The 25,325-nt window shown below is 61.3% G+C and overlaps 2 protein-coding genes across 4 annotated transcripts in view; one reads left to right on the forward strand and one right to left on the reverse strand.

The window, feature by feature from the left end:
* AHNAK2 (AHNAK nucleoprotein 2) overlaps nt 1–17,353 on the forward strand; it is a 37,856-nt gene extending 20,503 nt beyond the window's left edge. The window contains exons 8-11 of the mRNA XM_033106912.1: nt 114–3,849; nt 4,486–10,476; nt 10,684–11,753; nt 11,976–17,353. Of these exons, the coding sequence (XP_032962803.1) occupies nt 114–3,849; nt 4,486–10,476; nt 10,684–11,753; nt 11,976–16,625 (15,447 nt within the window). The 3' untranslated portion in view covers nt 16,626–17,353. The remainder of the gene's footprint in view (nt 1–113; nt 3,850–4,485; nt 10,477–10,683; nt 11,754–11,975) is intronic.
* A 2,406-nt stretch (nt 17,354–19,759) lies between these two features.
* PLD4 (phospholipase D family member 4) overlaps nt 19,760–25,325 on the reverse strand; it is a 7,128-nt gene continuing 1,562 nt past the window's right edge. Inside the window, exons 2-11 of one of the 3 annotated variants that reach the window (XM_033106927.1) lie at nt 25,324–25,325; nt 24,727–24,920; nt 24,109–24,292; nt 23,798–23,918; nt 23,150–23,277; nt 22,351–22,551; nt 21,637–21,776; nt 21,342–21,507; nt 21,171–21,267; nt 19,760–20,628 (exon numbers count right to left, since the gene is read on the reverse strand). The exon at nt 25,324–25,325 is cut by the window's right edge and continues 88 nt beyond it. In XM_033106927.1, the coding sequence (XP_032962818.1) occupies nt 20,426–20,628; nt 21,171–21,267; nt 21,342–21,507; nt 21,637–21,776; nt 22,351–22,551; nt 23,150–23,277; nt 23,798–23,918; nt 24,109–24,292; nt 24,727–24,920; nt 25,324–25,325 (1,436 nt within the window). In that variant the 3' untranslated portion in view covers nt 19,760–20,425. Of the gene's footprint in view, nt 20,629–21,170; nt 21,268–21,341; nt 21,508–21,636; nt 21,777–22,350; nt 22,552–23,149; nt 23,278–23,797; nt 23,919–24,108; nt 24,293–24,726; nt 24,927–25,323 lie in introns of all 3 variants that reach the window. The other 2 variants (XM_033106926.1, XM_033106929.1) reach the window with 2 other exon arrangements.

The following is a 25,325-nucleotide window of genomic DNA, read 5'->3' on the forward strand; positions in this document are numbered from 1 at the left end:
ACATCACGGGGCCCAGACTGGACCTGAAAGGTGCCAAAGGCGAGGTGGCAGCCCCCGACATGGCGGTGTCGCTGCCCAGCGTGGAGGTGGACATCCAGGCACCGGGCGCCAAGCTGGAGGGCGACATGGCCCTGGGAGACAAGGAGATGGCCGCCAGAGAAAGCAAGTTCAAAATGCCCAAGTTCAAGATGCCCTCCTTCGGCGGATCGGCACCAAGCAAGGATTTGGGAAAATTCGTGGACGTGCCCGTGCCCAAGATCACAGGGGAGGCGACCCTGCCCTGCCTGAGTGTCGAGATGCAAGCCCCAGAGGGCAGCGTGCAACTGCCATCAGCTGAAATCGAGCTCCCCAGGGCTGAGGTGGAGGTGGCACTCCCCGAGGGCGAGGTGAGGCTGGGCGAGCTGAAGGGCAAGGCAGAAGGGGCCAGGTTCAAGGGCCACATGCCCACGGTGCAGATGCCCAGCCTCAAGATGCCTAAGGTGGACATCAAGGGCCCCCAGGTGGACATCACGAGACCCAAACTACACCTGAAGGGCACCAAAGGCGAGGTGGCAACCCCCGACGTGGGGGTGTCGCTGCCCAGCATAGGACTGGACATCCAAGCGGCAGGCGCCAGGCTGGAGGGCGACATGGCCCTGGAAGACAATGAGATGGCCGCCAAGGACAGCAAGTTCAAAATGCCCAAGTTCAAGATGCCCTCCTTCGGCATGGCGGTGCCCAGCAAGTCCTCCGACGCGTCGGTGGAGGTGTCCGGGCAACAGGTGCAGGCGGACGTGCGCCTGCCCTCCATCCAGACCGACGTCAAGACCTGTGACCTGAGCATAGACCTGCCATCTGCAGACGTGGACGTCAAGACCGGCGAGCTGGAACTGAAGCTCCCGGAAGTCCATGTGCCTGAGGCAGAGCTCCAGGAACGCGACGCCAGAACCGGACTCAAAAGGCACCTGCCCACGGTGCACATGCCCAGCATGGAGATGCCCAAACTAGACTTCAAGGGCCCCCAGGTGGACATCACGGGGCCCAAACTGGACCTGAAGGGTGCCAAAGGTGAGGTGGCAGCCCCCGACGTGGGGGTGTCGCTGCCCAGCGTGGAGGTGGACATCCAGGCACCGGGCACCAAGCTGGAGGTTGACATGGCCCTGGGAGACAAGGAGTTGACCGCCAGAGACAGCAAGTTCAAAATGCCCAAGTTCAAGATGCCCTCCTTCGGCGGATCGGCACCAAGCAAGGATTTGGGAACATCCGTGGACGTGCCCGTGCCCAAGAGCAGAGGGGAGGTGACCCTGCCCTGCCTGAGTGGCGAGATGCAAGCCCCAGAGGGCAGCGTGCAACTGCCATCAACTGAAATCGAGCTCCCCAGGGCTGAGGTGGAGGTGGCCCTCCCCGAGGGCGAGGTGAAGCTGGGAGAGCTGAAGGGCAAGGCAGAAGGGGCCAGGTTCAAGGGCCACATGCCCACGGTGCCGATGCCCAGCCTCAAGATGCCCAAGGTGGACATCAAGGGCCCCCAGGTAGACATCACGGGACCCAAACTACACCTGAAGGGCGCCAAAGGCGAGGTGGCCATCCCCGACATGGGGGTGTCGCTGCCCAGCATAGGACTGGACATCCAGGAGGCAGGCGCCAGGCTGGAGGGCGACATGGCCCTGGAAGACAAGGAGATGGCCGCCAGGGACAGCAAGTTCAAAATGCCCAAGTTCAAGATGCCCTCCTTCGGCATGGCGGTGTCCAGCAAGTCCTCCGACGCCTCGGTGGAGGTGTCCGGGCCACAGGTGCAGGCTGACGTGTGCCTGCCCTCCATCCAGACCGACGTCGAGACCTGTGACCTGAGCATAAACCTGCCATCTGCCGACGTGGACGTCAAGACCAGCGAGTTGGGCGTAAAGCTCCCGGAAGTCCAAGTGCCCGAGGCAGAGCTCCAGGAACGCGACGCCAGAACTGGACTCAAAGGCCACATGCCCACGGTGCAGATGCCCAGCATCAAGATGCCCAAAGTAGACTTCAAGGGCCCCCAGGTGGACATCACGGGACCCAAACTGGACCTGAAGGGTGCCAAAGGCGAGGTGACTGCCACCGGCATGGGGGTGTCACTGCCCAGCATGGAGGTGGATATTCAGGCACCGGACGCCAAGCTGGAGGGCGACGTGGCCCTGGAAGACAAGCAGATGGCCGCCAGGGACAGCAAGTTCAAAATGCCCAAGTTCAAGATGCCCTCCTTCGGCATGGCGGTGCCCAGCAAGTCCTCCGACGCCTCGGTGGAGGTGTCCGGGCAACAGGTGCAGGCGGACGTGCGCCTGCCCTCTATCCAGATTGACATCAAGACCTGTGACCTGAGCATAAACCTGCCATCTGCCGACGTGGACGTCAAGACCAGCGAGTTGGGCGTAAAGCTCCCGGAAGTCCAAGTGCCCGAGGCAGAGCTCCAGGAACGCGACGCCAGAACCGGACTCAAAGGGCACATGCCTATGGTGCACATGCCCAGCATGGAGATTCCCAAAGTAGACTTCAAGGGCCCCCAAGTGGACATCACGGGGCCCAAACTGGACCTGAAGGGTGCCAAAGGTGAGGTGGCAGCCCCCGACGTGGTGGTGTCGCTGCCCAGCGTGGAGGTGGACATCCAGGCGCCGGGCACCAAGCTGGAGGTCGACATGGCCCTGGGAGACAAGGAGGTGACCGCCAGAGACAGCAAGTTCAAAATGCCCAAGTTCAAGATGCCCAAAGGAGACTTCAAGGGCCCCCAAGTGGACATCACAGGGCCCAAACTGGACGTGAAGGGTGCCAAAGGCGAGGTGGCAGCCCCTGACATGGGGTTGTCACTGCCCAGCGTGGAGGTGGACATCCAGGCACCAGGTGCCAGGCTGGAGGGCGACATGGCCCTGGAAGACAAGGAGATGGCCGCCAAGGACAGCAAGTTCAAAATGCCCAAGTTCAGGATGCCCTCCTTCGGCGGATCGGCACCAAGCAAGGATTTGGGAACATCCGTGGACGTGCCTGTGCCCAAGATCACAGGGGAGGCGACCCTGCCCTGCCTGAGTGGCGAGATGCAAGCCCCAGAGGACAGCGTGCAACTGCCATCAGCTGAAATCGAGCTCCCCGGGGCTGAGGGCGAGGTGAGGCTGGGCGAGCTGAAGAGCAAGGCAGAAGGGGCCAGGTTCAAGGGCCACATGCCCACGGTGCAGATGCCCAGCCTCAAGATGCCTAAGGTGGACATCAAGGGCCCCCAGGTGGACATCACGGGACCCAAACTGGACCTGAAGGGTGCCAAAGGCGAGTTGGCAACCCCCGACGTGGGAGTTTTGCTGCCCAGCGTGGAGGAGGACATCCAGGCGCCAGGCGCCAGGCTGGAGAGCGACATGGCCCTAGAAGACAAGGAGTTGGCCGCCAGGGAAAGCAAGTTCAAAATGCCCAAGTTCAAGATGCCCTCCTTCGGCATGGCGGTGCCCAGCAAGTCCATCGATGCCTCGGTGGAGGTGTCCGGGCCACAGGTGCAGGCTGACGTGTGCCTGCCCTCCATCCAGACCGACGTCAAGACCTGTGACCTGAGCATTGACCTGCCATCTGCCGACTTGGACGTGAAGACCGGCGAGCTGGGCGTAAAGCTCCCGGAGGGCCATGCGCCCGATGCAGAGCTCCAGGAACGCGACGCCAGAACTGGACTCAAAGGCCACATGCCCAAAGTGCAGATGCCCAGCATCAAGATGCCCAAAGGAGACTTCAAGGGCCCCCAGGTGGACATCACGGGTCCCAAACTGGACCTGAAGGGTGCCAAATGCGAGGTGACTGCCCCCGACATGGGGGTGTTGCTGCCCAGCGTGGAGGTAGACATCCAGGCACCAGGCGCCAGGCTAGAGGGTGACGTGGCCCTGGGAGAAAAGGAGGTGACCGCCAGAGACAGCAAGTTCAAAATGCCCAAAGTAGACTTCAAATGCCCCCAAGTGGACATCACGGGGCCCAAACTGGACCTGAAGGGTGCCAAAGGTAAGGTGGCAGCCCCCGACGTGGTGGTGTCACTGCCCAGCGTGGAGGTGGACATCCAGGCGCCGGGCACCAAGCTGGAGGTCGACATGGCCCTGGGAGACAAGGAGGTGACCGCCAGAGACAGCAAGTTCAAAATGCCCAAGTTCAAGATGCCCAAAGGAGACTTCAAGGGTCCCCAAGTGGACATCACAGGGCCCAAACTGGACGTGAAGGGTGCCAAAGATGAGGTGGCAGCCCCCGACGTGGTGGTGTCGCTGCCCAGCGTGGAGGTGGACATCCAGGCGCCGGGCACCAAGCTGGAGGTCGACATGGCCCTGGGAGACAAGGAGGTGACCGCCAGAGACAGCAAGTTCAAAATGCCCAAGTTCAAGATGCCCAAAGGAGACTTCAAGGGTCCCCAAGTGGACATCACAGGGTCCAAACTGGACGTGAAGGTTGCCAAAGGCGAGATGGCAGTCCCTGACATGGGGTTGTCACTGCCCAGCGTGGAGGTGGACATCCAGGCACCAGGTGCCAAGCTGGAGGGCGACATGGCCCTGGAAGACAAGGAGATGGCCGCCAGGGACAGCAAGTTCAAAATGCCCAAGTTCAAGATGCCCTCCTTCGGCGGATCGGCACCAAGCAAGGATTTGGGAACATCCGTGGACGTGCCTGTGCCCAAGATCACAGGGGAGGCGACCCTGCCCTGCCTGAGTGGCGAGATGCAAGCCCCAGAGGGCAGCGTGCAACTGCCATCAGCTGAAATCGAGCTCCCCGGGGCTGAGGGCGAGGTGAGGCTGGGCGAGCTGAAGGGCAAGGCAGAAGGGGCCAGGTTCAAGGGCCACATGCCCACGGTGCAGATGCCCAGCCTCAAGATGCCTAAGGTGGACATCAAGGGCCCCCAGGTGGACATCACGGGACCCAAACTGGACCTGAAGGGTGCCAAAGGCGAGTTGGCAACCCCCGACGTGGGAGTTTTGCTACCCAGCGTGGAGGAGGACATCCAGGCGCCAGGCGCCAGGCTAGAGAGCGACATGGCCCTAGAAGACAAGGAGTTGGCCGCCAGGGAAAGCAAGTTCAAAATGCCCAAGTTCAAGATGCCCTCCTTCGGCATGGCGGTGCCCAGCAAGTCCATCGATGCCTCGGTGGAGGTGTCCGGGCCACAGGTGCAGGCTGACGTGTGCCTGCCCTCCATCCAGACCGACGTCAAGACCTGTGACCTGAGCATAGACCTGCCATCTGCCGACTTGGACGTGAAGACCGGCGAGCTGGGCGTAAAGCTCCCGGAGGGCCATGCGCCCGATGCAGAGCTCCAGGAACGCGACGCCAGAACTGGACTCAAAGGCCACATGCCCAAAGTGCAGATGCCCAGCATCAAGATGCCCAAAGGAGACTTCAAGGGCCCCCAGGTGGACATCACGGGTCCCAAACTGGACCTGAAGGGTGCCAAAAGCGAGGTGACTGCCCCCGACATGGGGGTGTTGCTGCCCAGCGTGGAGGTAGACATCCAGGCACCAGGCGCCAGGCTAGAGGGTGACGTGGCCCTGGGAGAAAAGGAGGTGACCGCCAGAGACAGCAAGTTCAAAATGCCCAAAGTAGACTTCAAGGGCCCCCAAGTGGACATCACGGGGCCCAAACTGGACCTGAAGGGTGCCAAAGGTGAGGTGGCAGCCCCCGACGTGGTGGTGTCGCTGCCCAGCGTGGAGGTGGACATCCAGGCGCCGGGCACCAAGCTGGAGGTCGACATGGCCCTGGGAGACAAGGAGGTGACCGCCAGAGACAGCAAGTTCAAAATGCCCAAGTTCAAGATGCCCAAAGGAGACTTCAAGGGTCCCCAAGTGGACATCACAGGGCCCAAACTGGACGTGAAGGGTGCCAAAGGTGAGGTGGCAGCCCCCAACGTGGTGGTGTCGCTGCCCAGCGTGGAGGTGGACATCCAGGCGCCGGGCACCAAGCTGGAGGTCGACATGGCCCTGGGAGACAAGGAGGTGACCGCCAGAGACAGCAAGTTCAAAATGCCCAAGTTCAAGATGCCCAAAGGAGACTTCAAGGGTCCCCAAGTGGACATCACAGGGCCCAAACTGGACGTGAAGGGTGCCAAAGGCGAGGTGGCAGCCCCTGACATGGGGTTGTCACTGCCCAGCGTGGAGGTGGACATCCAGGCACCAGGTGCCAAGCTGGAGGGCGACATGGCCCTGGAAGACAAGGAGATGGCCGCCAGGGACAGCAAGTTCAAAATGCCCAAGTTCAGGATGCCCTCCTTCGGCGGATCGGCACCAAGCAAGGATTTGGGAACATCCGTGGACGTGCCTGTGCCCAAGATCACAGGGGAGGCGACCCTGCCCTGCCTGAGTGGCGAGATGCAAGCCCCAGAGGTCAGCGTGCAACTGCCATCAGCTGAAATCGAGCTCCCCGGGGCTGAGGGCGAGGTGAGGCTGGGCGAGCTGAAGGGCAAGGCAGAAGGGGCCAGGTTCAAGGGCCACATGCCCACGGTGCAGATGCCCAGCCTCAAGATGCCTAAGGTGGACATCAAGGGCCCCCAGGTGGACATCACGGGACCCAAACTGGACCTGAAGGGTGCCAAAGGCGAGTTGGCAACCCCCGACGTGGGAGTTTTGCTACCCAGCGTGGAGGAGGACATCCAGGCGCCAGGCGCCAGGCTAGAGAGCGACATGGCCCTAGAAGACAAGGAGTTGGCCGCCAGGGAAAGCAAGTTCAAAATGCCCAAGTTCAAGATGCCCTCCTTCGGCATGGCGGTGCCCAGCAAGTCCATCGATGCCTCGGTGGAGGTGTCCGGGCCACAGGTGCAGGCTGACGTGTGCCTGCCCTCCATCCAGACCGACGTCAAGACCTGTGACCTGAGCATAGACCTGCCATCTGCCGACTTGGACGTGAAGACCGGCGAGCTGGGCGTAAAGCTCCCGGAGGGCCATGCGCCCGATGCAGAGCTCCAGGAACGCGACGCCAGAACTGGACTCAAAGGCCACATGCCCAAAGTGCAGATGCCCAGCATCAAGATGCCCAAAGGAGACTTCAAGGGCCCCCAGGTGGACATCACGGGTCCCAAACTGGACCTGAAGGGTGCCAAATGCGAGGTGACTGCCCCCGACATGGGGGTGTTGCTGCCCAGCGTGGAGGTAGACATCCAGGCACCAGGCGCCAGGCTAGAGGGTGACGTGGCCCTGGGAGAAAAGGAGGTGACCGCCAGAGACAGCAAGTTCAAAATGCCCAAAGTAGACTTCAAGGGCCCCCAAGTGGACATCACGGGGCCCAAACTGGACCTGAAGGGTGCCAAAGGTGAGGTGGCAGCCCCCGACGTGGTGGTGTCGCTGCCCAGCGTGGAGGTGGACATCCAGGCGCCGGGCACCAAGCTGGAGGTCGACATGGCCCTGGGAGACAAGGAGGTGACCGCCAGAGACAGCAAGTTCAAAATGCCCAAGTTCAAGATGCCCAAAGGAGACTTCAAGGGCCCCCAAGTGGACATCACAGGGCCCAAACTGGACGTGAAGGGTGCCAAAGGTGAGGTGGCAGCCCCCAACGTGGTGGTGTCGCTGCCCAGCGTGGAGGTGGACATCCAGGCGCCGGGCACCAAGCTGGAGGTCGACATGGCCCTGGAAGACAAGGAGATGACCGCCAGAGACAGCAAGTTCAAAATGCCCAAGTTCAAGATGCCCTCCTTCGGCGGTTCGGCACCAAGCAAGGATTTGGGAACATCCGTGGACGTGCCTGTGCCCAAGATCACAGGGGAGGCGACCCTGCCCTGCCTGAGTGGCGAGATGCAAGCCCCAGAGGTCAGCGTGCAACTGCCATCAGCTGAAATCGAGCTCCCCGGGGCTGAGGGCGAGGTGAGGCTGGGCGAGCTGAAGGGGAAGGCAGAAGCGGCCAGGTTCAAGAGCCACATGCCCAAAGTGCAGATGCCCAGCATGGAGATGCCCAAAGGACACTTCAAGGGCCCCCAGATGGACATCACGGGGCCCAAACTGGATCTGAAGGGTGCCAAAGGCGAAGTGGCAGCCCTCGACGTGGGGGTGTCGCTGCCCAGCGTGGAGGTGGACATCCAGGCACCAGGTGCAAGGCTGGAGGGCGACATGGCCCTGGGAGACAAGGAGATGGCCGCCAGAGACAGCAAGTTCAAAATGCCCAAGTTCAAGATGCCTTCCTTCGGCATATCGGCACCAAGCAAGGATTTGGGAACATCCGTGGACGTGCCCGTGCCGAAGACCAAAGGGGAGGCGACCCTGCCCTGCCTGAGTGGCGAGATGCAAGCCCCAGAGGTCAGCGTGCAACTGCCATCAGCTGAAATCGAGCTCCCCGGGGCTGAGGGCGAGGTGAGGCTGGGCGAGCTGAAGGGCAAGGCAGAAGGGGCCAGGTTCAAGGGCCACATGCCCACGGTGCCGATGCCCAGCCTCAAGATGCCCAAGGTGGACATCAAGGGCCCCCAGGTGGACATCACGGGACCCAAACTGGGCCTGAAGGGTGTCAAAGGCGAGTTGGCAACCCCCGACGTGGGAGTTTTGCTGCCCAGCGTGGAGGTGGACATCCAGGCGCCAGGCGCCAGGCTGGAGGGCGACATGGCCCTGGAAGACAAGGAGATGGACACCAGGGAAAGCAAGTTCAAAATGCCCAAGTTCAAGATGCCGTCCTTCAGCATGGCGATGCCCAGCAAGTCCATCGATGCCTCGGTGGAGGTGTCCGGGCCACAGGTGCAGGCTGACGTGCGCCTGCCCTCCATCCAGACCAACGTCAAGACCTGTGACCTGAGCATAGACCTGCCATCTGCCGACGTGGACGTCAAGACCGGCAAGATGGGCGTAAAGCTCCCAGAAGTCCATGTGCCTGAGGCAGAGCTCCAGGAATGCGACACCAGAACTGGACTCAAAGGGCACCTGCCCACAGTGCACATGCCCAGCATGGAGATGCCCAAAGGAGACTTCAAGGGCCCCCAGGTGGACATCACGGGTCCCAAACTGGACCTGAAGGGTGCCAAAGGCGAGGTGACTGCCCCCAGCATGACAGTGACGCTGCCCAGCGTAGGGCTGGACATCCAGGTGCCGGGCACCAACCTGGAGGGTGACATTGTCCTGGGAGACAAGGTGGTGACGGCCAGAGAAAGCAAGTTCAAAATGCGCAAGTTCAAGATGCCCAAAGTAGACTTCAAGGGCCCCCAAGTGGACCTCACGGGGCCCGAACTGGATCTGAAGGGTGACAAAGGCGAGGTGACAGCCCCCGACGTGGGTGTCTCACTGCCCAGCGTGGAGGTAGACATCCAGGCACCGGGCGCCAAGCTTGAGGGCGACATGGCCCTGGGAGACAAGGAGATGGCCTCCAGGGACAGCAAGTTCAAAATGCCCAAGTTTAAGATGCCCAAAGTAGACTTCAAGGGCCCCCAAGTGGACATCATGGGGCCCAAACTGGACATGAAGGGTGCCAAAGGCGAGGTGACAGCCCCCGACGTGGGGGTCTCACTGCCCAGCGTGGAGGTGGACATCCAGGCACCAGGCACCAAGCTGGAGGGCGACATGGCCCTGGGAGACAAGGAGATGGCCGCCAGAGACAGCAAGTTCAAAATGCCCAAGTTCAAGATGCCCTCCTTCGGCGGATCGGCACCAAGCAAAGATTTGGGAACATCCGTGGACGTGCCCGTGCCCAAGATCACAGGGGATGCGACCCTGCCCTGCTTGAGTGGCGAGATGCAAGCCACAGAGGGCAGCGTGCAACTGCCATCAGCTGAAATCCAGCTCCCCAGGGCTGAGGTGGAGGTGGCCCTCCCCGAGGGCGAGGTGAGGCTGGGCGAGCTGAAGGGCAAGGCAGAAGGGGCCAGGTTCAAGGGCCACATGCCCACGGTGCAGATGCCCAGCCTCAAGATGTCCAAGGTGGACATCAAGGGTCCCCAGGTGGACATCACGGGACCCAAACTGGATCTGAAGGGTGCCAAAGGTGAGGTGGCAGCCCCCGACGTGGGTGTGTCGCTGCCCAGCGTGGAGGTGGACATCCAGGCGCCAGGCGCCAGGCTAGAGGGTGACATGGTCCTGAAAGACAAGGAGATGCCCGCCAGGGACAGCAAGTTCAAAATGCCCAAGTTCAAGATGCCCTCCTTCGGCATGGCGGTGCCCAGCAAGACCATCGATGCCTCGGTGGATGTGTCCGGACCACAGGTGCAGGCTGATGTGCGCCTGCCCTCCATCCAGACCGACGTCAAGACCTGTGACCTGAGCATAGACCTGCCATCTGCCGACATGGACGTCAAGACCGGCGAGATGGGCGTAAAGCTCCCGGAAGTCCATGTGCCTGAGGGAGAGCTCCAGGAACGCGACACCAGAACTGGACTCAAAGGGCACCTGCCCACTGTGTACATGCGCAGCATGGAGATGCCCAAAGTAGACTTCAAGGGCCCCCAGGTGGACATCACGGGGCCCAAACTGGACCTGAAGGGTGCCAAAGGAGAGGTGACTGCCCCCGGCATGACAGTGACGCTTCCCAGCGTAGGGCTGGACATCCAGGTGCCGGGCACTAACCTGGAGGGTGACATTATCCTGGGAGACAAGGCGGTGACGGCCAGAGACAGCAAGTTCAAAATGCGCAAGTTCAAGATGCCCAAAGTAGACTTCAAGGGCCCGCAAGTGGACATCACGGGGCCCGAACTGGATCTGAAGGGTGCCAAAGGCGAGCTGGCAGCCCCCGACGTGGGGGTCTCACTGCCCAGCGTGGATGTAGACATCCAGGCACCAGGTGCCAGGCTGGAGGGTGACATGGCCCTGGAAGACAAGGAGATGCCCGCCAGAGATAGCAAGTTCAAAATGCCCAAGTTTAAGATGCCCTCCTTCGGCGGATCGGCACCAAGCAAGGATTTGGAAACATCCGTGGACGTGCCCGTGCCCAGGATCACAGGGGAGGCAACCCTGCCCTGCCTGAGTGGCGAGATGCAAGCCCCAGAGGGCAGCGTGCAACTGCCATCAGCTGAAATCGAGCTCCCCGGGACTGAGGTGGAGGTGGCCCTCCCCGAGGGCGAGGTGATGCTGGGCGAGCTGAAGGGCAAGGCAGAAGGGGCCAGGTTCAAGGGCCACATGCCCACAGTGCAGATGCCCAGCCTCAAGATGCCCAAGGTGGACATCAAGGGCCCTCAGGTGGACATCACGGGACCCAAAGTGGACCTGAAAGGTGCCAAAGGCGAGGTGGCAGCCCCCGACATGGGGGTGTCGCTGCCCAGCATGGAGGTGGACATCCAGGCGCCGGGTGCCAAGCTGGAGGGTGAGATGGCCCTAGGAGACAAGGAGGTGTCCGCCAGAGATAGCAAGTTAAAAATGCCCAAGTTCAAGATGCCCAAAGTAGACTTCAAGGGCCCCCAGGTGGACATCACGGGGCCTAAGCTGGACCTGAAGGGCGCCAAAGGCGAGGTGGCAACCCCCGACGTGGGGGTCTCACTGCCCAGCGTGGAGGTGGACATCCAGGCACCAGGTGCCAGGCTGGAGGGTGACATGGCCCTGGAAGACAAGGAGATGCCCGCCAGGGACAGCAAGTTCAAAATGCCCAAGTTCAAGATGCCCTCCTTCGGCATGGTGGTGCCCAGCAAGTCCTCCGATGCCTCGGTGGAGGTGTCCGGGCCACAGGTGCAGGCGGACGTGCGCCTGCCCTCCATCCAGACCGAGGTGAAGACCTGTGATCTGAGCATAGACTTGCCATCTGACGACTTGAATGTTAAGACCGGCGAGCTGGGCGTAAAGCTTCCGGAAGTCCAAGTGCCCGAGGCAGAGCTCCAGGAACGCGACGCCAGAACCGGACTCAAAGGGCACCTGCCCACGGTGCACATGCCCAGCATGGAGATGCCCAAAGTAGACTTCAAGGGCCCCCAGGTGGATATCACGGAGCCCAAACTGGACCTGAAGGTTTCCAAAGGCGAGGTGACTGCCCCCGGCATGGCAGTGACGCTGCCCAGCCTAGGGCTGGATATCCAGGCGCCGGGCGCCAATCTGGAGGGCGACATGGCCCTGGGAGACAAGGAGGTGACCACCAGAGATAGCAAGTTGAAAATGCCCAAGTTCAAGATGCCCAAAGTAGACTTTAAGGGCCCCCAAGTGGACATCACGGGGCCCAAACTGGACCTGAAGGGTGCCAAAGGTGAGGTGGCAGCCCCCGACGTGGGGGTGTCGCTGCCCAGCGTGGAGGTGGACATCCAGGCGCCGGGCACCAAGCTGGAGGTCGACATGGCCCTCGGAGACAAGGAGGTGTCCGCCAGGGACAGCAAGTTCAAAATGCCCAAGTTCAGGATGCCCTCCTTCGGCGGATCGGCACCAAGCAAGGATTTGGGAACATCCGTGGACGTGCCTGTGCCCAAGATCACAGGGGAGGCGACCCTGCCCTGCCTGAGTGGCGAGATGCAAGCCCCAGAGGTCAGCGTGCAACTGCCATCAGCTGAAATCGAGCTCCCCGGGGCTGAGGGCGAGGTGAGGCTGGGCGAGCTGAAGGGCAAGGCAGAAGGGGCCAGGTTCAAGGGCCACATGCCCACGGTGCCGATGCCCAGCTTCAAGATGCCCAAGGTGGACATCAAGGGCCCCCAGGTGGACATCACGGGGCCCAAACTGGACCTGAAGGGCGCCAAAGGCGAGGTGGCAGCCCCCGACGTGGGTGTGTCGCTGCCCAGCGTGGAGGTGGACATCCAGGCACCAGGCGCCAGGCTGGAGGGCGACATGGCCCTGGGAGACAAGGAGATGCCCCCCAGGGGCAGCAAGTTCAAAATGCCCAAGTTCAAGATGCCCTCCTTCGGCATGTTGGCGCCCAACAAGTCCTCCGACGCCTCGGTGGAGGTGTCCGGGCCACAGGTGCCGGAGGACGTGCACCTGCCCTCCATCCAGACTGACGTCAAGACCTGTGACCTGAGCATAGACCTGCCATTTGCCGACATGGACGTCAAGACCGGTGAGCTGGGCCTGAAGCTCCCGGAGGGCCTTGCGCCCGAGGCAGAGCTCCAGGAGCGCGATGCCAGAACCGGACTCAAAGGGCACCTGCCCATGGTGCACATGGCCAGCATGGAGATGCCCAAAGTAGACTTCAAGGGCCCCCAGGTTGATATCACGGGGCCCAAACTGGACCTGAAGGGTGCCAAAGGCGAGGTGACAACTCCCAACGTGGGGGTCTCACTGCCCAGCGTTGAGGTGGACATCCAGGCGCCAGGTGTCAGGCTGGAGGGCGACATGGCCCTGGGAGACAAGGAATTATCTTCTAGAAGTATCGCATGGAAGATGCCTAAAGGCAGTGTGTCATTTCCTTATTCTTCCAATCAGGCTTCTGTGGTTTCTTCACAAGTTCAAGGTAGTGACCAGACTCTGGAAGGGACTTATTCTCTCGAGCTCATGGATCCCAGTGTCAGTGTAGGTGACATCTCTGTTTCTACAGTGGACCTTGATGAGGGCCTATCAATTGAAAGAGGTGGAGAAAAAAGCAAAGTCAAGAAATTCCGTTTTAAAATGCCCAAGGTCTTTTCCCCTCCAGGGAAATCCCCTAAGAGCTTGGGAGGCTTTCATGCAGATTCGGGGGTTTCTCTTCCTGGGAGTCGCTTGGCCACCCCCTTGGAGTTAGGTGGTGGCGGGTCTCTTGGCGAGTGTGAGACTTTCAGGGAGCCATCCATGCAGGTGCCGGGACTTGGGTGGTCCAGTGCTCCTTTAGGCAGTGTTGATCTCAGCGGCCCCCACGCTGAATCCTCCACTCTCCCTTCCTGTGAGGGTGTCACACCTTCAAAGTACCAGGTGACTCTCCCCGGAGCCACCGTCTCTCCAGTGCTGCCTCCGGGTACCCTCTCTGAGTCCCAGGGAGATGCTCACCTTTCCAACAAAGAGTGTACTGCAGACCTCTCATCCTGGGAGAGGCTTCCATTGTCTCAAAGTGACAGCCACCCTGGCGCAGTGGACCCCTCGGTTTATACATCTTATGGTCAGGTGACTTTTCCTAAATTTCACCGACCAAAGTTTGTGTTTTCAGCTCCAGAAGCAGGAGATGTGGAGGGTGCACTCCGGGCCGTAGGGGGTGCCCTGTCTCCTCCCAGCCCAGTGTGGGGAGTCAGCTCCTCAGCCGAGGAAGTCATGGTATTCCCAAGGCCTGGTACTCAGCTGCCATCTGCAGGTGTGTCCATGTCTGAGGTGACGGAGGACCCCGTGGGCACTGCCCGGACAGCAGGAATGACTCCAGGTGGGGACCCAGCTGAAGACGCTGACTGTGACGGGAAAGGCAGTCCCTTGAAAATGCCACAGCTCAGACTCCCATCCTTCAGGCGGTCCCCGAAGAAGGAGATGGATCCCAAAGAGTATCCGGCACATACCCTGGTTGTTGACGTGCGTCCAAAGGGCACCTTGCCTGGGCTTCCTGTTTCCCAGATGGAAGCATACTTGGACAGAGAGAGGGGAAGGGTCAAGACACCTGGCTTTGCTCTGCCCAAACTGGCAGGTCCCAAAAGGAGGGCTTCCATGGGAGGGACTGGCCTGCCACAGGGAGACCTGGATCCCTCCCTGTCCAGTTCCCCAGCCGAGGGTGCCTCTCAGGCCACAGTGAGGGCCAGCGGTGAGGGTGGTGTTAGGGGCACTGGTGCAATGGTGGGCCCCCCAGAAGGAGCAGGCGTGGACCTCCACCTGCCACGGGTCCACCTTCCCAGTGTGAGCTTTGTCCATCCCGACTTCCGACCCACTGAGCTCCAGGAGGAGGTGAGCCAGTCTGCAGGTGAAGTTCTTCCCAAACACAGCCTGTCTCTGGGAGATGGCAGCAAAGGGCATGGGCTCGGGGATGGCTCAGCAAGCCAGCCTCGGGGGCAGGTGATGGACCCCTCGACAGAAGACCCTCTCCAGGCATCCAGTAGAACAACAGACACTGCAGCCCCCACAGTAGGAAGTGCAGAGGGAGACGCTGCCGTGGGAGACGCTGCCGTGGGAGACGCGCGGGTAGGCTCTCAGGAGAGCTGGTTTCGAATGCCCTCGCTCCGCCTGCCCGGCTTCTGGCGCTCCTCCAGGGACAGAGGTGTGACTCAGGTGCCAGCTCCTGCTATCAGCACACCAAAGCAAGGAGAAGCACAAGCTACAGTCAAGAGTCAGGGGGTCCATGTGCCTGGGTCAGAGGTGGAGGCCGCTGTGTCCCCACAGCCCCCAGAGGCAGAAGCAGACATGGCACATGTCCTAAGGCGAACTCTGGACAGCAAAAGCTTGAATGTGCACCTCTCTCCTGCCGGGATGTCCGCTGGTGATCTTCCCACTTCCGAGGTCCAGCTCCATCCAGGACAAGACTCCCTGTCCCTTCAGATGCCCAGCGGGAGACTTTCAGAAACCAAAGCTCCTCCAGGGGAAGTAAGCAAGACTCCTGCCAGGGGGTCAGAGAGAGCAGAGCACCGGTCGTCCCCCACCGAAGGCCCTCTGAGGCTGAAGGCTTCCAGGACTGACGTGCCGTCCCAGATTTCCATTGTTGACATGGGTCAGTTCTGGGAGGATTCTGTGCTGACTGTCAAATTCCCCACGTTGAAGGTGCCCAGGTTTACCTTCCCGGCCCCTGACTCCACAGCCGATGTCTTCATCCCCGCCGTGAGAGAAGTGTGGTGCCCGGACAGCAGCCTGGACCTGGCCCTGCATGAGGAAAGCCCCGGAGTCTGGGATGCGAGCATCCTGAAGGCAGGCGCTGGGGTCCCCAGGGAGCCGCCTGTGGTTCTTGACCCCTCCTTGGAAGCTTCCCCCATTTCTAAGGTCAGAGTGCACATCCAAGGTACTTGGGTTGAGAGCCAAGAGGTCACCATACAGAGTAGGGTGACAGCAGAGTTTGCTGACCTCTCAGAACCCCAGGCGTTTTCTACTCAGATCGTGCGGGAATCAGAGATTCCGGCCTCTGAGATCCAGATGCCTTCCTACGGGTTTTCCTTGCTCAAGGGGAAGGTCCCAGAGCGCCCCTCACAGGCTCAGGTGCCGATGGTCACTGAGGACTCTGGGCCGCCGGAAGCCTTGCAAGAGGCTCCCCAAGAAGTCACCCCAGGAGCCAATCCCGCTTCCGGAGACCACCAGCCCGACAGTGTAGAACCGTTTGAAATGATCTCTTCCAGCGTCAACATGCTGGGACCGCAAACATTTACGTTTGAAGTTCGTTCTGGCCACCAGTTTGCAGACAGCTATTCCGACGAGGAGCCTGCGGAAATTCTCGAATTCCCACCTGAAGACGTCCAAGAGGCAGCTGCACCCCTGGAGGATGAAGGAAGGGAGGCCAAAGAGAAACCAGAAAGCAAAAGGTCTGGTCTGTTCCGGTTTTGGCTTCCAAACATTGGGTTTTCTTCCTCTGCCCAGGAGACAAGCGCTGGTACCACAGAAGATGTGCCAAGACCTGCTCCTGTGCAAGCACAGCCTGAGGTTCACTCTGGGGTGGAGCTGCCAAAGAAGCAGGAGAAGGCAGGCTGGTTCCGATTCCCCAAGTTAGGCTTCTCCTCCTCTCCTACCAAGAAAAGCCAAAGCACTGAGGACAAGGTGGGTCTGGCGGAGCCACAGCTCCAGGAAGAAGCAGTCACCTTTTTTGATGCCCAAGAAAGCTTCTTCCCTGAGGAGAAGGAGGACAGGAAGCCAGCAGAGGCTGTGGCCACCGGGCCGGGCCCCAGAGCCATGGTGACATCTGCAGCCAAGAGGGAATTGGTCGTGCTGGAGCAGGGGCAGAAAAGCCAGTGATGTGCCTGTACCCAGGCCCACAACCAAGTGAGGGATGCAGGTGTGATTTGTCAGGGGAGGATAGAAGGATGTCGGGAGGCCGAATGTGTGACCCCTCAACTCACAGAACGGAGAACCGAGCAGAAACCCTGCCGCCATGGCAGATGCTCCTATCGTGGGACCAAAATCCTGCCCAGCTCCCCAAACTTTGGAAGCAAAGGAGTGTCCCGTCTTCCCACAGGACACCAAGAACCCATGGGGTCTTGTCTCCCTGAAGACGCTGCTGGACAAGGCCTTATGAACCCCATTTCTGGGGAGCCACCCATGACGCCCCAGAGAACACGGCTGTTTCTGTGAGGAAGGAGTAATAATGGCCATGCGTGTGGACGCAGGATTTGGTGTCACCCTGTCCTGCCCCTGTTGCTGCTTCCTGCCCAGTGTAGGCTCTGCTTCCTGCTTCAGGCAGAGGCTGGCATACCCTCTGGAAACCCTTGCCTGCACGCTCAGACAAAGCCCACTCCTCTGCTGACTGTCCCATGGGCCAGCTTTGGGGGGCTTCGTGTGCCATGCACAGATGCTGTAAGTGCGGCGCTGTGCTCAGCCGAGGCTATGAGGACGTCCGTGAGCTGCCAGGAGGTTCCTGCTGGACATGTGGCCCCTGCATGGCCATCAACCCCCTCACGTACGCGCTGCACAGACTCCCCACTCTGCTGTTCCCTGGATGGGCAATAAAGGAAGTGACACACCCATAGTAGTGGCTGCGAAGGCTTTTGTTTGGGGACACGCACACTCCTGGTCCTAATATCTACTGAGTCACTCTGGAAGACAGTCACGGTGAATCTCAGAGTGGCTTTCACCTAGCCATTTGTCGTCTTATGAGCCAGCAGCTGGCAGAGATCAGGAGGAGGAAGGCAGGGGCCCAGGCGCTCATCACGCACGAACACGAACACACATGCCCCCGCCAGATGGAAGGCAGAGCAGGGGCAGCACAGAGAGGGCCTCGGCCTGCACGGTCTGCAGGTCCTTGGCCATGACGGGCCCATCTCAAGCTTCCTTCACTGCAGCGCCCTGCTCTGAGCGCCCTCGGCCAAGGACAGCTGAGGGCAGCCAGGCCACCTGGGGTGGACAATGGGGTCCAAAGGCTTTCCTAAGTGGCTGCGTGTCCTCCTCCCAGTTGCCCCAGACACCCTCCTGGTCCCACGGGCATGCAGTGTTCTGAGGAGCATGGCCCAGCCAGTTGGGCTCCTGGTGACATGTCCCTTCTCCCTTCAGGGACATGGCTGCTGTCATGGCTGTGAGTACAGGAGAAGAGCTGGGCTCTGAGCCCCTCTGGAGGACTGAGGGCCCGGAAGGGTGGCAGCCACAGGGAGCGGGGCTGTGGGTGGGGAGGAGAGGCTGAGTCCGTCCCCCGAGCCACTGCAGGCAAGATATGTCTGCCTAGGGCTGGCAGGAAGTCACCAAGTTAGGGGCATGGAACCCTCTGGAAAGTGAGCTGACACTGGGGCCCTGAGTGGGGAGGCCTGAGGGAAGGTCAGTGTGTCCTTCATCCTGCGATCGTGCTCCACCCCCAGGTTCCTGGCCTCCCTGCCTGGCCATGCAGTTCCCTGGGAACACTGCAGTGGGGCCTGCCCGGCTCTGGGAGGGCTTCAGCTATCTCTGACCCTGGAGTCAAGGCCTGCAGTACTGGGCCTTGGTCTGGAGGCCGGAGAGGCAGCGGTCACATCCCATGGGGGCTGCTGAGCAGCACAGACCCCCGGTCCCACTGTGTATGAAGTAGCTGTGCCATGTGACAAATCACCACAAATTAGCGGCTTCAAGACACACGTTTATCACTCCCAGTTTCTGTGCTCCAGGAGTCTAAGCACAGCCCCGCTGGTCCTTCCCAGGGTCTCACAAGGCTGTGAGTGAGTGATGCTGAGGCTGCGGTTCCATCTCCACACTTGACTGTGGAAGGAGATGCTTCCGAAACCGGCATTCTTGTTGGCAACACTCAGTGCCATGCAGGCCTCTCTGTGGGAAGTCCCCCAACCTAGCAGCAACCAGCAGGGGGCGCTCCCAAGTGTTACATCTTACATCCCGTAACCACCTCTGTGCAGTCTATTGGTCACTAGCAAGGACACGGCTCCCCGAGCCCCAAGGGGAGGGGCTCACAAAGGGCAGAGTTCCAGGAGGCGGGGAGTGGGTCTCTTGGGGGCAGGCCTTCCCAGCTACCACTGACGTGTGGCCACTAGACCGGAAGTGTGTGGAAACAGGCCTTGCCCTGGCGGAGGGCCACTGGGCAGTTAGTCGGCTGTGGCCTTTCTACCTGTCCCATTGTGGCCTGGAGCACAGAGCCATCCTGGACAACAGCTGATAGACCTGGGGAGCAGGCTGAGAGCTCCAAGACACATGAAGCTGCAGGACCAGCGGTCGGAGAGCACGCCTGCCCAACAGCCCTGGAGGGCAGGCGGGTCCGGGCTGATGTCTGCACCTGGGCAGGGGATGGGAGGCGCCAGGCCTGTCTTGGTCTGTGCAGCTCCCAGCAGGCCAGCCCCCACAGGCCCCAGCAGCCTTGCAGCGCTGCATGTCTGGGCAGGGAGGCAGCCTGCGTCTGCGGGGAGCCCCTTCACCGAGAGGATGCTGATGTCTGAGGGGTCCGACGGCAACCTAGCTGCTCTCCTAGGGGCACGGGACTGGGGTGGGGGCTGGGAAAGGGCGCCCAGGAGGCGGGAGAGCAGGACCTCGGCATCCATTTGCTGAGCTCCCTCGGCAACTAGTGCCCCTTGGACCACTGAGCCAGGCCCACGCTCCAGCCTTGGGTGAGCTCGGGGCCTCCGCCATGGCAGGTGGACTCGCAGCCTGGGTCAGCAGCCAGTTGGAGAGACAGTCGTCTGATCCAGCATTCCTATTGGAAGGGCTGGAACAGAATTCAGAGCCTGCCTCTGCAGAGCAGGTACCGAGCTGGTGCCTGGGTAGGGTGAGCGCCAGGGGGGCTGCATCCAACCCCATGCAAGTTTGGCATTCCCTTCCCCAGCTCAATCCTAGGTCTTCTCCACTCTACCCCCCAGTCCTGGGCCTACCCCCAGGCACCAGGCTCCGCCCCACAGTCCTGGGCCCATTCCCCAGCCCCTCCGACCCCCCCACCCCCCCGACACCCCCCCCCCACATACCCCAACCCCTGCGGCAGGCCTTGCCCCACAGTCCTGAGTCTCTGTCAGCTACACCAACAACTAACTGTCCAGAATGCACCTGGTGGTCTTGGGGAGTCCAGTTCATTTGCTCTTGCTCCCCTACCCCCAGCCAAGGGCGCTAGGCATGAAAGGATCCCTCCAGAGTCACTCGTGTGCCCACCTGCTGCCCCATCCCCGGGTTTCTGTGGGTTGGGACTGGGCACTGACAAGAGTCATGAGCTCCCATGGCAGATACCCTTCACCACCTTGCCCAGCAGCCATGTGGACATGGGCTCTTTGCAGTGTCAGGAGGCTGAAACTCCAGCCTCCGGCTAAGGGGGAAAGGGGGTGCAACACTGCTGGATGCACACAGAGACATGGGGAGGCAAACATACTCCGAAGGCCCCACTTGTGGGCCAAGATTGCAGTTTTGTGGGAGTCGGGGAGAAGCATCCTGGCGGGTTCCCTGGAGGAGGTGAGGTTTAGGGGGCTGTATTTGGAGAGCAGGGGTGAGCAAACAGTTTGCACCTCTGGACATTGGGCAGTCTTGACTCTGACCAGGGCTTGTGAGGCAGAAGTTACTTGGAGCTCAGACTGGGGGACAGATGGGAAGGCCTGGTGGCCAGTGTCCACTGAGAGCTGTGTAGGCCGGGAGCCGGGAAGGGCTGGACCTCAGCCCTGCCACACACAGTCCTGGCCCTGGGCTTGTCCATCTAGGCCCACGGCATAGCGGGAGCTCCAGTCTCGCTCAAATAGTTGCCGTAGCTGCTCCTGCACGGTGGCCACCGCTGGCTGGGTGCTGGAGTTCCTCTGGCTGACCACCAGCCCCACACCTGAGGTGCTGCTAAAGTAATCTTCCGACCAGTTGGAGGTACCTGTGGGGCATATGAGAAAGCAGTGCTGGGCAACTGGGCTCATACAGGCCCCTCCCGCTGGCCAGTCCCGTTGGCCTCAGTCACAGTTTTGGGGACACATGGGCACCACAGCTGCTGTGCTGCATTCGAACTCCACCCATGGCAGCCCCTCCCGACAGGATGGCCAGCTAGCTTTTCATATGGAACTGTGCCCACATCATCTGGGGACAGGTGTCCTGACAGTGTTCTGGGACTTGGTGCTAGGATTCCCCAGCCGCCCCTGTGGGGCTGGGTGACAGCAGGGCTAGTGGCCTATCCTCAGAACTACAGAGGAAACCCCATGGAGACCCCTCAGCAGCCCCTGTCCTGCGGGATGCACGCTGCATATAAGAGCAGTGCCTCCTTCAGCACCCTGGCCTGGCCACGGCCTGGGGGCATGTCCCCTTCTGCGGATTTGTGTGGCCTCTGTGAGTCCCGTCCCCTATCCTGGCACCCTCAAAGACTTAGGGCCCTGAGGCTGCCCGGGCCTGAGCCCCTGCCCAACCCCTCCCCCAGCGGCTTACCTATGTAGGCCGTTTTCTCCGTGACCATGAATTTGCTGTGGTTCACCCTGCTAAACGGGATGTTGGAGTGGTTCCCCACGGGCACGATGAAGACTTTCTTTGGGGACAGAGAGGGATCGTGTCAGGGAGGGAGAGGGCCACCCCGCCGCCAGCCCAGAGCCGGATCCTCACCACGTCCACTGACACGCCGGCCTCGGGGTTGCTGAGGGCTTGCAGGGACCGCAGGTAAGGGAACATGCTGGGGTCCGTGTTGAGGCCACAGCTGACCAGCAGGCGCACCTGCACGCCTCTGCTGAAGGCCGCCGCCCGCAGTGCGTTGTCCAGCACTGGCCAGTACCTGGGGAGGGGAAGGTCAAGGTCCTCGGGCCAACTGGGGACCCTCCTGCCAGGTCCTGGCAGGAGGGGGCGTGTGCACATTGTCAGAAGCTTCCCACCCTGCAGGCCCCCGGCTGCCACCCAGACCCACCTGGCAGGGCGGCTGAAGCGCGTGGTGGGAAAATACTCCATCACGGAAGCATAGATGAACCTCCGGGCCGCCGCCATCACTGTCAGCAGTGCCTCCAGGTCCCGGGTGCGGCCATAGGGGCAGAGCACGGGCGGCGACGCCTGTACAGGGAGACAAGGCCCTGAGGGGGATGCCCGTGCTGAGCCGCTCGGCTCCTGGACCTGTGACCCCACCATGCACCGACTGCCCACATCTGGGAGGACAGCAGGACTGGCCCTGGCTTCTCTGAGAGACAGCCCCCATGCCAAGCAAGGCTTCTGCACCCGCTCAGGGTCGTGCCCTGCTCTGACACCCTGCTCTGTAGGGCAGCCACCGATGTAGCTGGGGGACCACCCCTGATAGAGGGCATCTGCTGGTGGGCACGAGCTGCCCGCCCCTCAGTCTTCCTCCTTTCTCTGCAGGGTAGCAGAATCACATGACGAGCTGTTCCTGTCCCCACCTCCCCGGCCTCTTGACCCCACCCGGCAGTGTGCTTGGAGACCCCAGGGCCACAGGACACCTGGCATTGCCCTGGGGCCTGCCTGCGCCTCGCCCTAGGATCACAGACCCCACAGCGCTGGCTCCCCGGGTTATGTCCCTGAGGACCCAGCAGTGCTGTGGTGTCTGCAGAGCAGGCCGAGGTGCAGCGGGGCCTGTCCAGCCAGGAGGGCGGGGGCACTGCTCGAGCCCTCTTACTGAGAAGTAGGCAGTAGTGGGCACCCCGGCGAAGCGGGCACAGAGGGGCTGGAAGTGGTTGATGTGGGATGAGAAGTGTCGAGGCCAGTGTTTAGGGAGGACAGCCTTGGGCGCCCCCAACACCCAGTAGGTCTGAAAGGTCTTCTCCAGGTCCCGGGCCAGGCGGCTGCAGTTGTAGATGACTGCACCAAGCTCCTTGACCTGCAAGAACGGGACAGCGGCCGTGGGAGGAGGCGGCTCTGGGCCCTGTGTAGGCCCCCCAAGCCGGGGAGCTGGACGGCTGCTGTCCCCACGCGGGTGGTCCGTCCATAGCAATGTAGTAGGTAGAATGTTGGGGAAGCTTTGGGGTGGGGTGCCCAGTGGGTCCCGGTTTTTTTCAAATATTGTATTCCAACGATCAAAGCAATACATGTTTGTTACCCAAAAAAATCACAGAAAATGCATACAAACACAAAGAAGAAAGAAAAGGTCATTCTTCTCTTAATTGTCACATGCCAACCATGATTAGCTTTCCCACCATTCTTTGACAGGTTTTTAATGCCTTGCTTTTCCTAAAAGGGACCAGGCTGAAGTGACCGGTTGCATGAGGTTCCACAGCATGAGCCCAGTGGCTGTGTACAATTCTGTAACTGAAGGGACCAGCCTCCGGTGGGTCCCCCTGTGGTTATGCTATAGATGTGGCTGCATCAGCCAAGCTTCCGTTCAGTGACTAGCTGCAGGGGACATCAGGCAAAGCCCCCAGAGTGTGGGGAGGGGACGAGCGCCAGGTGGGTGTCCCTCTCTGGGCTCTGGGACTCACCTGTGTCAGGGACCGCCAGTCCATGTTGGCACTACCCATGTAGATATGGCGCCCATCCACGACCCAGAATTTGGAGTGCAGAACGCCTCTGGTGAGCTGCCCCATGGGCACGTGTCGCACCTGGGCACCTGGCCGAGAGTCCAGGACAACAGGCTGAACTAGCATCCTGGTGAACCTCAGCTCTTTACAGGTGGGTTGGCTCATTTATCCTCACAATAGCCCTAGTGGGTTGATGCTATTATCATCCCCATTTTACAGGTAGGGAAACTGAGGCATTGACTGGCTTGGGCCTCTCTGCAGCTCCAGTCCAGAGCCCGCCTTTGTAATGATGGTGTCCACTGTCTCTTGCTCCCAGCTGAGACTCCACCCACTGGTTAGAGCACCTGGGCTCAGCAGGACCCAAGGCCACCCTATGCTGTGCCCCGTGGAAAGGAACACTCCCAGCTCCTTGGAACCAGCCAGTCTTGGTGGAGCTGACTGGCTGGAAGGAAAGAGCTGGCAGCCCTAGACTCCTGCTTCCCGTGGTCCTGAGGAAGTGCAGGGTGTTTCCCGGCCTCCCCACAGCAGCCCCACTGCAGGGTCCCTCTCCATGGCTCCAGCTGTCAGCCACGCCGGCCCTGGCACAGAGGTTACAGGGCAGGCACCTACCTCGGTTAGCCAGGACCTGCAGGTCAGTAGAGTTCCTGGCCAGCGTCGGGTGGCTAGTGGCCACAGCCAGGGAGACATTCCTGTCCAGGAGCTGCTGCAGCTTCTGCAGAAGGGCCTCCCCCTGCGAACCCAGCCTTGAGTGCCAAGCCCAGGCCATCCCTCCATACCTTCCACCAGGAAGGGCCCAGCCTTCCCCAGGGGCCACCCAGACTGCCCACAGCTCAGTCAGATGGATGTGCTGCCAACTGGCAGTGAGCCTGCAGGGGGCCACCTGCCAAGGGGGGCGGGAGAGGGGCGGGTGAGGCACACACCAGATGGGACGACGAGTCGTTGACCCCAATGTCGGACCCTGTGAGGGACCAGTAGTAGGAAGCCACGTGGACGCTCTCCTGGGCCATGTCCAGCAGCTGCATCCAGGCCTGGGCCAGGGGCTGGGCAGACGGGCTGCCAGCTGCAAACTGCAGGTCCTGGGGGGTGCTTTCCACCAGGACTAACCTGTAGAGGGAGCGAGTGGGGCCCTAGCCTGGGCTCAGAAGCCATCAGCCTGCCTGCTATTACCTGCTCTGTCCCCACTAGCTAATCGAGGGGGTACCAGAGTCACTGCCTACATGGCCCCAAGACCGAGCCCAGGCCAAGTGTGCAGGGAGGGGCAGCCGATCAGACTGGGCAAGGCAAGCCTGAGGGGGACGGTGACATCCAGGTGACATCCAGGTGACATCCAGGGAGGGGCCTAAGAGCACAGCAGATTGAGGACCCAGGCCCCACCCCCAGGACCCTTACCTCACTGTCCACTTTCCCCAGGAAACTGCATCTTCCAAGAGGAGCTGGCAGAGGGCAACTTAGCACACCGGCAGAGCCCAGGGGGCCACCGGCGGTGGCCAGAGGCTGAGACCTGCCCACCCTCCCAGCAGACCTTGCAGGTCACTCACTGGCAGGAGTCCAGCTGCTGCTGCGTGGTCTCCCCTCCAAGAGGCTTCCAGGTCAGGCTGGAGCCATGCCCCCGGGACCTGGTGGGCCCTTCCTTGGGGTGCAGCTGGCCCCAGATGGACAGATGGGACACTTGCCACAAGAGGTAGATGAGAGTCACAGTGCCAAGCCACAGCATGGCCAGTGTTTTCAGCACCTGCAACTGGAGAAGGCGTCCCCGAGGGGTCCTCAGTTGTGTGGGCACACCCTACTTCTGGGTGGGCCGTGAGGGTCTCTCCAGTGCTGAGACAGAGAGTGTCCCCAGCTCCCAGGGAAGGCCAGCCCTGCTGCTGGGGTGGGGCCGGTGGGCAAGGGAGAGGGGGATGGCACTGCACTGGGCACAGCCCTAAGCCACCGTGTTGGTGGGATCAGGGGGTCTGGGACCCACTCTGTGCCACATGGTAACTGATTATGCTCCCAGGACCCCCTCCCCATGACAGGGAGGTGGACAGGTGCCGAGCAGCCCACTGGTTGGGGTGATCCTGAGGCTCCCCCATGGCTGGTTTTCTCCTTGCCACCCTGCACATGGGGCCCTGCGAGGCCTCGGCTCCCAGTCCTACCA

Source organism: Rhinolophus ferrumequinum, chromosome 6 (genome assembly GCF_004115265.2).
Source record: "Rhinolophus ferrumequinum isolate MPI-CBG mRhiFer1 chromosome 6, mRhiFer1_v1.p, whole genome shotgun sequence".
Taxonomy (NCBI): Eukaryota; Metazoa; Chordata; class Mammalia; order Chiroptera; family Rhinolophidae; genus Rhinolophus; species Rhinolophus ferrumequinum.